Genomic DNA, 10,694 nt, shown 5'->3' on the forward strand with positions numbered 1-10,694 from the left:
ACCTGCCCCTCAAGGTCTGGGATTTCCTAGCTGTCTGTCTAAGGGTGCAGTGAACATTTCTTGTCCCTGCAATTTTATGACTGCATAATCCCACGTGATACTGTCCTTTCCGTTGATGTGATTAATTCCTCTGTGACAATCAAACATACTTTAACTCTGTGTCCATTTAACCTGTCTATGGGCCACCTAGGCTGTGATGGGGCTGTCCACCACTGAGGGCAGTAGTGCCTAGTGGTCAGCCCATCCACCACCTGGCATGGCTCTTTAAGGGTTTGGAAGGGTCCAGTAGAGATACATATTGAGCCGTAAGGGTCCTGGGAATGAATAGTGCTTGAGGAAGGAACCTGGCAGAGAAGCTAGGGCAAGGCTCCCCTCTCACCCAGCCAAGCGGGAAGATGTTGGGAGCTGGGGAGCAGCATGAAGGCTGCCTCGTCCCACCCTCATGGCAGGCAGGCGCTGGCAGGAGAAGGCTGCTCTGCGGAGCCCTACAAAGGGGAAGGCTACTTGGCAAGGGCGTTCAGCTGGAGGGAGCTGGCAAAAGCCTTGCAGCCAACCTAAGTCATAATGGGAGCCACCAGGGAAAAGGCCAGGGAGGGACCCGCTGCTTTAAGGTGATTTGGGCTGGCTGTCCAAAGCCAAAGAGGCCGGCTCCGTGGCAGGGCTGAGGGAAGCTCCTGCTCGGAGAAGGGAAGGACTGACTAGTTGCAGGCAGGAGCTAGGGGAGTTATTCATTGCAGCCCAGGTGCTGCAAGCTAGGCTGGGAGCCGCAGATAGGGATGGCTGTCGCTGCCAGAGAAGTGGTGAGGAACCAAAGATCCCAGGTGGGAAGAGCAGCATCCAGAGGTCTGGGGACAGATGTCAACAAGCTGGACAGAAGGTGGGAGCGGCCCAGGGAAAATGGTGGCACTCCCAGCCCAACTCTTCTCGGCCCCATGGCTCACACTGCTCCCTGACCCACACTGCTTCCCACACCTCCACCTGACACGCACCACTCCCTGACCCACACTGCCCCATGGCTCACGCTGATTCCCGCCCCTCACTGCTCCCCACACGGCCCCCGGCACACGCCCTCCCTGACCCACACCACCCCGCTACACACACTGCTCCCTGGCTCACTGCTCCCTACACTGCCTCCTAACCTGCTCTGCTTCCTGACCCACACGGCTCCCCACATCATCCCTGGAACTGTCTGAGCCCCTCCTGACCCTGGCTGTGCTGCCAGCTCACTGCTGTCTTGTGGCAGGGAATTCCACAGGTTAATGCGCCACTGCGTTAGAACAAAACACCCCCAGGTCTTTTCCCCTGTTAGTATTTATAACATGTTATGGTTGATTAAACACTGAGCCAACTCCTCCTGCTGACACCCGGAGAGCCCCAGTGGCTGCGAGCTGGGGGTGCATGGGGGCCAAGGGGAGCACAATTTGAGTCCCGGAGTTATTTTATTTTCTGAAGTCGAGATGCATCCAGCCCCTACATTTGGATCCAGACCCGGATCACATCCCAAAGGGCTCAGTGTATGGCCCTGGCCCAATGCCGGGTCCGGGTCCCTGGCCCCCCTGTGACCGCCAGGGGCTGGGTTCGCTTCCCCAGGGGAATCCCCAAGGGTCCGGGTCCCTTCCCCCATCGCTTCCCAGTTTCGTTTCTCCGCGGCGCAGGAGCGGGGGGCGGGGGAAGGAAACCGAAACCCAGCGGCCGAGGCTGGTTTTGATTCTCCGTGCGGTCCCCGGGTGACCCGCGGGCGGCGCTATAAAGAAGGAGCCGGCGGCGGAGCCGGCCAGAGCTGATCGGGCTGGAACTCGGGACGCTGCGGAACCAGGGAGACCCCGGCAGGCTGCGGACATGGTGAGGCTCGGGCCGGGGCCGGGACCGGGGCCCGCAGGGAGGAGCTCGGGGGTCGCTCTGCACGTTCCTGGCTCCGGGGGAGGGCAGCGCGGCAGCTCGGGACCGGAGCCCCCCGGGGTCTCCTGTCCGCTGGAGCCGCAGCCCCTCCGGCCCGGGTGCGTGTTTTGGGGGGACCCCGAGCGCGGTAGCATGCCCCCCGCCCCTGCTGCCGGCTGCATGCCCCGCGCCGAGCCGGTAGCAGGGCAGGGACCGATCGGCACTTCCCACGGTCCCTGGGCACAGGAAAGGCAGCTGCCGCCTGTATTTACCGCCCCCCTCCCAGCCCCTGGTCTCCGCTAAGCTGCCCCTTTGTTAGTGACCCGACTGCCCTTGGGGAGCCCCCTGACCGGGGCGGGAGCATAGCAACCTGAGCGCATCTGCCCTGAGCACCCCTTGCCCCTGGGACAGCCTCTGAGCGCTGGCTAGTGCAGCCTAGCCAGGACCCGGCTCCGAGGGGGGCAGACCAGCCAGCCCAGTGAGCAGCCTCATCCCTCGACTGCCCTTTTGGGGGTGCTGGGTTTGGGCCCCGGGCCCCTGTTAATGCCATGAAAAGGGATCTGGTGAGTGTTCACTGAGCCCAGCAGGCCTGAGCCCTCCTGTGCTGGCACGGATGCTGGTGTGATCATCACCGTGCTGACTGGGACGCATTTCCCTGCATGTTGTACTGGGGTAATGACTGCACCAGGTGCCAGGCTCTGGAAGGGTGTATAGGGGTGTGACAGGATATGGAGAAGGTAACAAGCCCCAACCTGCTTCCCTCTCGGGGGTCTGAGTCCCTGTGGGATGGACGTCTGGGCTCCCCCTCGGTTCTGACCACTCTGGGCCCTCTCCTCCCCAGGCCCTGTGGCTCAGCGTGAAGCTGCTGACCGGCGAGATGCACAGCTTGGAGGTCACCAGCACTATGACCGTCTCGGCTTTCAAGGCCCAGATTGCCAAGAAGACGGGGGTGTCCCCGTACCAGCAGAAGTTGGCCTGCCAGAACGGGGCCTATGTGGAGCTGCGTGATGGCTCCCGGCTCTCCGACTACCAGCTCAAGCCCGGAGACATCATCCTGTTGATGGTAAAGAACGAGGAGCCCATCACCCTCTTTGTGAAGAATGACAAGGGCAGGACCAGCACCTACACTGTCCTCCCCTCCGACGGGGTCACCCAGTTCAAGGGGCGGGTCCAGCAGCAGGAGAACATCCAGCAGGAGCAGTTCTGGCTCAGCTTTGAGGGGAAACCGCTCGAGGACGGCCACAAGCTGGGAGACTACAACATCGCCCCCCACTGCACCATCTTCCTGCACCTGCGTCTGCGGGGGGGGCTGAGCCCCAGGGTCCAGCCTTCCTGACTTTCCTGCTCCCGTCCTCTTTTCCTAGATAGACCTTAGCGTCCCAAACATCGTATGCTAGCTTTGGACTCTCGGATGTGAAGCTGTGACTGGCTCCAGCACTGGCTGGGGTGGGGGGTGATGCAGAAGACTGGGAGAGGGTCCCAGGGAGAGTGAGCATCACGTTGACGCTGGGTTGCCCACAGCACTCGCACCCCATTGTGCATGTGCTCACCCTGGTGCTGCTCTCTCCAGCTCCTCATCCCTCCATGAATCCTGTTCCAGTGCAGCATGGTCCCGCTGTGCCAGGCTACGTGACTGACCTGGGCCGTGCAGAGCGACTCCGTTCCTTCCAGGGGGCACAGTGGGGCTCCTTACAACATGGTGGAAATCTCTCCTGCAGGAGGTTTGCTCAGTTAGCTCCTACATGTGAATGACACCCCCCTCCCCCAGGTCTGTGGTGCCATGTGTCTAGCGAGTTGTTTCCTTGCGACAGGTGTTTGCTCTGGTTCCCTGGCAGTGCTGTGGGTGAGGGTGTGGATTCAGCAGACGCTAACCCTAGCGGAAGAGTGCGCTGGCCACTCCCTTTGTCACCAGTTGAATTCAGGTGTGAAGCTTGGATGCCAACATCACAAGAAGATCCAGGACAACCACCTGCCCTGCCTCTTCAGGGGCTGTGCAGCTGCTTCCTGGGATGTCACATTGGGGGTGGGGCTTGAGTGAATAATTTTGCTGTGGGGTGGGGCTAAGGCTGTAATGACCACTGGGGGTAGTGGCCTGTGAAGAAACAAAGGAACCGGCCTGATTAGACTCTGCAATTGGCAGTCAGGATTTCGGTCTTTTTTGTGACAAGATAGTATTTGTGTGTTCTGAACTGTGACTGGAGGACTCAGTCTGTGATTGTATTGCACACTAGGGCACTTTGCTATGTAAATGCATGATAATGATGATCTAATATGATCAATAAACAGGTTTCCTCAAATCCTGCCCTGTTCCTGAGTCCTTTCTTTTCTCTGCTGACTCTGATCCATGCTGGTAAACCCTTCCAGGTGATCCACCCCTGTGCACTGAGCCAAGCTCTTACCCCCATGCCCCCCAAACACTGGCCTCATCCTGAGAAGAGAGGAGGACACCCCCAGACCAGCCAGCTGTGCTGCCCTTTGGATGAGGGAGAAAGGAATTACAGCTGAGGCGTATAGAAGGTTTCCAGCTCGGGTTGGCCATATTCCTGGAGGTTTCATCACGTGACAGAATCTTTAATTCCTGGAGACTCCAAGACAATCCTGGAGGGCTGGCAACACGACTGAAGTAGCTCTCACGGGAGCTGGCTCAGAGTTTGAACCCCCGCCCCACGCTCCTAAAGCAAGAGCTAGCGCTCTAGGCCATTGGCATCAAGCATTTAGCTTGGGGCCCGGCTCCACCCCCAGGCCTTCCCTCTGGCTCACAGCTCCCTCTACCACCCTCAAAGCTGCCTGGCCTGCAGCTAGTTCAAGGGAGCCGGCAGGAGCCATGGAGGAGATGACCCATGCCAGGTGGGGCACAAGCCACAATCCTCCTCCTTGCCCCTATGCTTCCAAGCTGTGGCTGTCACCACATGCCAGCCTGGGTTTAGGGGTTTGGCTGCTTTCCCCTGACACTGCCACCGAGCCCACTACTCAAGGACGTGGCTCCTACCCCACACCAAGAATCCTAGAATATCAGGGCTGGAAGGGACCTCAGGAGGTCACCTAGTCCCACCCCCTGCTCAGGAGCCAGAATCCCCCTGGGGTGGTGTGATGTTGCACTCCATATGTTTTATGAAAATGTTTATAAGTGTGAATATAATTCACACTTCTAAACATATTTTCATAAAACACATGGAGTGCAACGTCACAGGTGGGAAATCCCGAGGTGGGGAGAGTTAGCAAAAGGAGTGGGAAATCCCCAGGGGAGGAACTGAAGGGGGGGTTCCCATGGGAGAGGATAGAGGGGTGGAACTTCCCACAGGGGGAGAGACTGAGGGAATCCCTGTGGGGCAGAGACACAGGAGGAAGAATCCCAGATGGGAGCGAAGAGTGGCCCATCTCCACAGGAGCCAGAGTGGCGCAAAGCGGGATTTTGCCCCTGCCAGAGAACAACTGGACTGGCTGCTCAGTGTTCGGTGCTGTCTCCCCCCTGGGCAGGCAGGTGCACGCAGGCGTGAGCAATACCCAGAGAAGTGGGAGTGTGAAACCCTCTGTGAGCCCTGCTGGGGCTCCCTCCCCACCCTATGGCCAACAGCGGGGCAGCTTATATTTCCCTTTTAAAGGACGTTGTCAATCGTGAATGAGGTGTCCCAGTCAGAGCACCCCTGCTGTCACTACCAGTACACACCCACAGCCCCATTGATCCCCATGCTGTCTGGCTTTACCAAAGTGCACCCCCTCCCTGCTCATCCTTTAATGCACCCTCAGAGCTCACCGCTTGGATGCAGAGGCCTGTGTCCCAAACCCTGGAAGTCAGGGGATCTGGGCTCAATTCTTGTTTTTGTCCAAAACTTTCAACGTATCCCCTTTGGAATAATGCCACCGCCATGCTCTTCTATAGCCCCTTTCAACACTGGAGCTCAAAACATTCTACAAAGGGCAGTCAGTAGCATTACCTCCACTTCACAGATGGGGAAACTGAGGCAAAGTGTGGGGCAGTGACTTGTCCCAGTTCACCAGTAAATCAGTGGCAGACCTGGTCAATAGAACCCACATCTCCTCTGTCTCAGCCTAGGACCGCACTCACTGGACAGCACTGTCTCCCTGAAAGGCACTTAAACTCCCCGTGGGTGTAGCTGTCAGATGGGGATGCTGCTGCTTTCCCCAGGGACACATGTGTGTTGTGTGTTCCCCTCTGTGCCCGGACCACAGGGGATGGGAGTCTGATGCCAGAGCCTGGCTCTGAGACTTTCAGCTCACGAGGTCCCTGGTTCAACTGTGGCTGTTGGCCAAGATAGCAGCCTTTATATTGCCCTGCCTCCCAGCAGGGTGGTGAAGATAAGAGGCTCAGCTACCATGGTGGTGATGCCTCCACTGGTAGATAAGTATGGCTTTTGATACTGTCTCCCATGACCTTCTCAAAAGCAAACTGGGGAACTAGAGCCTAGACGAACCAACTACAAGGTTGGTGCAAAACTTGTTGGAAAACCATACTCGGAGAATAGCTGTCAATGGTTCACAATAAACTTGCCTGAGGAGGTTGTGAAGGCTAGCATTATAACAGGGTTTAAAAGAGAACTGGATAAATTCATGGAGGTTAAGTCCATTAATGGCTATTAGCCAGGAAAGGTGAGGAATGGTGTCCCTAGCCTCTGTTTGTCAGAGGGTGAAGATGGATGGCAGGAGAGAGATCACTAGATCATTACCTGTTAGGTTCACTCCCTCTGGAGCACCTGGCATTGGCCACTGTTGGAAGACAGGATACTGGGCTGGATGGACCTTTGGTCTGACCCAGTCTGGCCATTCCTATGTTCTTATGTTCAGCTGGAAGGGCCTATTGAGTGGGGTCCTACAGGGAGCTGTCCTGAGCCTGGCTCTATTCAATACCTTCATCAGTGATTTGGCCAAGGGCATAGAGAAGTACACAGATAAAGTTTGAGGGTGCTGCCAAGCTGGGAGGGGCTGCAAGCACTTTGGAGAACAGGATTAGAATCCAAAATGATGTGGACAAACTGGAGAAATGGTCTGAAATAAATAGATGAAAATCAATAAGGACAAATGCAAAGTACTCCACTTAGGAAGGCATAATCAAGTGTACAAATACAAAATGGGAAATGACTGCCTAGGAAGGAGTCCTGCAGAAAAGGATCTGGGGGTTATAGTGGATCACAAGCTAAATATGCATCAACAATGTAATGTTGTTGCAAAACAAGTGAACATCATTCTGGAATACATTAGCGTGAGTGTTGTAAGCAAGACACAAGAAGTAATTCTACTATTCTACTCAGCACAGATAAGGCCTCAACTGGAGTATTGTGTCAAGTTCTGGGCACCGCGCTTCGGGAAAGATGTGGAGAAAATCCAAAGGAGAGCAACAAAAATGATTAAAGGTCTAGGAAACATGACCTACAGCAACAGATTGAAAAAACTGTAATTGTTTAGTCTGGAGAAGAGAAGACTGAGGGGGGACATGAGAACAGTCTTCAAATACATAAAAGGTTATCAAGAGGAGGGTGATCAACTGTTCTCATCCACTGAGGATAGGACAAGAAGCAATGGGCTTAAATTGCAGCAAGGACAGCTGAGTTGGACCTTAGGAAAATCTTCCTAGCTGTCAGGGTGGTTAAGCACTGGAATAAATTGCCTAGGGAGGTTGTGGAATCTCTGTCATTGGAGGTTTTTAAGAGCAGGTTAGACACACACCTGTCAGGGATGGTTTAGATAATACTTAGTCCTGCCAGCAGTGCAGGGGACTGGGCTAGATGACCTCTCGACGTCCCTTCCAGTCCTACATTGCTGTGACTGGCAGGAGTGTGTGTGAGGTCACAGCCTGATGACATGTTCCCAGCTAGTCACATGGTCAGAAAAGAGAGAAACAAACAAAACCGCTGGGGTTGCTAATGAGATTGACCAATGGCGCTTTCAGGGATATGGGGCCGACGACAAAAAAGTCCTGGGGCTCCATGTCTAGACCAGGCAGACACACTTAGCCAGACCCCATCCATTGTCCACACACAGCCACATCACACCCAGCCACTCTAGCTGTCCCTCAGCACCTCTCCCTAACCCTCGCCCAACCAGACCTGAGATCTCCTTTCCCCCACTTGTTCCTAAGCAGGTGCTCAAAGAGAGAGGGCAGGAGGCCAGTTACTCCTGTCCAGCATGCCCCAGCCCCCACTGAGAAGGCAGAATTCTTTCCCTGCCTCCATGCCCAGATTAAAGCTTCCAGTTTCTCCCTTGGTGGCGTCCACGTAGGAATCAACATGGAGGAAATGCCCGCTAATGCCTAATATCGTCTTGTCAAAAACTCCCTGCTGCAACAGATCTAGTCAAGCTTCAGCTCCGCGAAGGCGGGTGTTGACAGTCAGTGCTGAGCTGAGATCTCTGGGGACCGGGCGGTTCTGAGGCAGGACGCTCACATTTTTAGCGGACCCTTTGACACGTGAATTGTAACGCGACTGGTGAGGATTTACTTGTCCGTGCTCGGAAGGTTCCTTCAGTTCCCGAGAGTCAGTGCAGTGATTCTGGGGAGGCTGCCGGGTATTCTTTGGCCACTGAAGCTCTTCTTTAAGTGAAAACTGAACTATACCCTAAATCCAGGGGTCAGGGTGCCAGCATGGGACTCCAAAGACCTGGTTTCCATTCCCAGCTCTGCTACAGACTCACTCTGTGACCTTGGGTGTGTCTCCCTGTCCCAGACCCTCAGGGGATTTAGGCGCCGAACTTCCAATGAAATCAAAGGATGTTGGTGCCTAAATACCTTTGTGGATTTGGGCCTTTGTGCCTCAGCTCCCATCTGTACCAGGGGGATAACAGCCCTGCCCTGCCACACAGGGGACAGGTAAAGATAAATACAGTAAATACTGTGGTGCTGGTAGGGTTGCCAACTGTCTAATCACACAAATCCTGCCCAGCCCCTGCCTTGCTCCTTCCCTGAGGCCCCACCCCTTCTCTGAGCCCTCCCCCCACTCACTCCATCCCCCCTCCCTGCGTCGCTTGCTCTCCCCCACCCTCACTCACTTTCAGCGGGCTGGGGCAGCGGGGTGTGGTACGGGAAGGGATGTGGGCTCTGGGCTGGGGCCGAGAGGTTCAGCATGTGGGAAATGGCTCTGGGCTTAGCCTGGAGCAGGGGTTTGGGGTGCAGGAGGGGGTGTGGGGTGCAAGCTCTGGGAGGGAGTTTGAGTGCAGGAGGGGGCTCCAGGCTGGGGCAGGGGATTGGGGTGGGGGAGGGGGTGAGCTCTGGGAGGGAGTTTGGGTGCAGGAGGGGGCTCCGGGCTGGGGCAGGGGATTGGGGTGCAGGAGGGGGTGAGGTAGTGTGACCAGATAGAAAGTGTGAAAAATCGGGACAGGGGGTGGGGGGTAATAGGTCCTAATATAACAAAAAGCCCTGAATATCAGGACCATCCCTATAAAACTGGGACATCTGGTCACTCTAGGGTGAGGTGTGCAGGTTCTAGGAGGGACTTTGAGTGCAGGAGGGGACTCTGGGCTGGGGCAGGGAGTTGGGGTGCATCAGCGGGTGAGGGGTGCAGGCTCCAGCTGGGTGTCGCTTACATCGGGCGGCTCCTGGTCAGCCGCACAGTGGGGCTAAGGCAGGCTCCCTGCCTGCCCTGGCCCCGCACCACTCCCAGAAGCAGCCGGCACATCCCTGTGGCCCCTGCGGGGGATACAGGGTCCACATGCTGCCCCTGTCTGCAGGCACTGCCCCCGCAACTCCCATTGGCTGGGAACTGTAGCCAATGGGAGCTGCAGAGTTGGTGCTCGGGATGGGGGCAGCACGCGGAGATGCCCTGTCCCCCCACAGGGGCCACAGGGATATGCCGGCCGCTTCTGGGAGTGGTTCAGGGCCAGGGCAGGCAGGGAGCCTGCCTTGGCCCTGCTGTGTTGCCCGACTTTTAGCGACCTAAAATCTCCTGGTTTGGCTTCAGTAGCCTGTGGGAGATAGAGCCCAATTCCAGAAGACGCCCGGTGAAATCGGGAGGGTTGGCGCCCCTAGGTACCAAGGCCATAGAAGTTGCTGAGATGTTTATAGATATTTAGGTCAGAAGGGACCATTATGATCATCTAGTCTGACCTCCTGCACAGCGCAGGCCACAGAATTTCACCCACCACTCCTACAAAAAAAACCTCACACCTATATCTGTGCTATTGAAGTCCTCAAATTGTAGTTTAAAGACCTCAAGGAGCAGAGAATCCTCCAGCAAGTGACCCGTGCCCCATGCTACAGAGGAAGGCGAAAAACCTCCAGGGCCTCTTCCAATCTGCCCTGGAGGAAAATTCCTTCCCGACCCCAAATATGGCGATCAGCTAAACCCTGAGCATATGGGCAAGATTCATCAGCCAGATACTACAGAAAATTCTTTCCCAGATAACTTGGATCTTACCCCATCTAAAACCCATCACAGGCCATTGGGCCTATTTACCATGAATATTTAATTACCAAAACCATGTTATCCCATCATACCATCTCCTCCATAAACTTATCGAGTTTAATCTTAAAGCAAGATAGATCTTTTGCCCCCACTACTTCCCTCAGAAGGCTATTCCAAAACTTCACTCCTCTGATGGTTAGAAACCTTCGTCTAATTTCTAATCTAAATTTCCTAGTGGCCAGTTTATATCCATTTGTTCTTGTGTCCACATTGGTACTGAGTTTAAATAATTCCTCTCCCTCTCTGGTATTTATCCCTCTGATATATTTATAGAGAGCAATCATATCTCCCCTCAGCCTTCTTTTAGTTAGGCTAAACAAGCCAAGCTCCCTGAGTCTCCTTTCATAAGACAAGTTTTCCATTCCTCGGATCATCCTAGTAGCCCTTCTCTGTACCTGTTCCAGT

The 10,694-nt window shown here is 55.4% G+C and overlaps 1 protein-coding gene across 1 annotated transcript; it reads left to right on the forward strand.

The window, feature by feature from the left end:
- Window positions 1–1,707: 1,707 nt before the first annotated feature.
- On the forward strand, window positions 1,708–4,178 carry ISG15 (ISG15 ubiquitin like modifier). The gene is made up of 2 exons (XM_077835014.1): window positions 1,708–1,842; window positions 2,720–4,178. Exons 1-2 carry the CDS (start codon window positions 1,840–1,842, stop codon window positions 3,212–3,214), a joined length of 498 nt encoding a protein of 165 aa, XP_077691140.1. The 5' UTR covers window positions 1,708–1,839; the 3' UTR covers window positions 3,215–4,178.
- The last annotated feature ends 6,516 nt before the right edge of the window (window positions 4,179–10,694 follow it).

This window comes from Eretmochelys imbricata, chromosome 15, assembly GCF_965152235.1.
Source record: "Eretmochelys imbricata isolate rEreImb1 chromosome 15, rEreImb1.hap1, whole genome shotgun sequence".
Lineage (NCBI taxonomy): Eukaryota > Metazoa > Chordata > Testudines > Cheloniidae > Eretmochelys > Eretmochelys imbricata.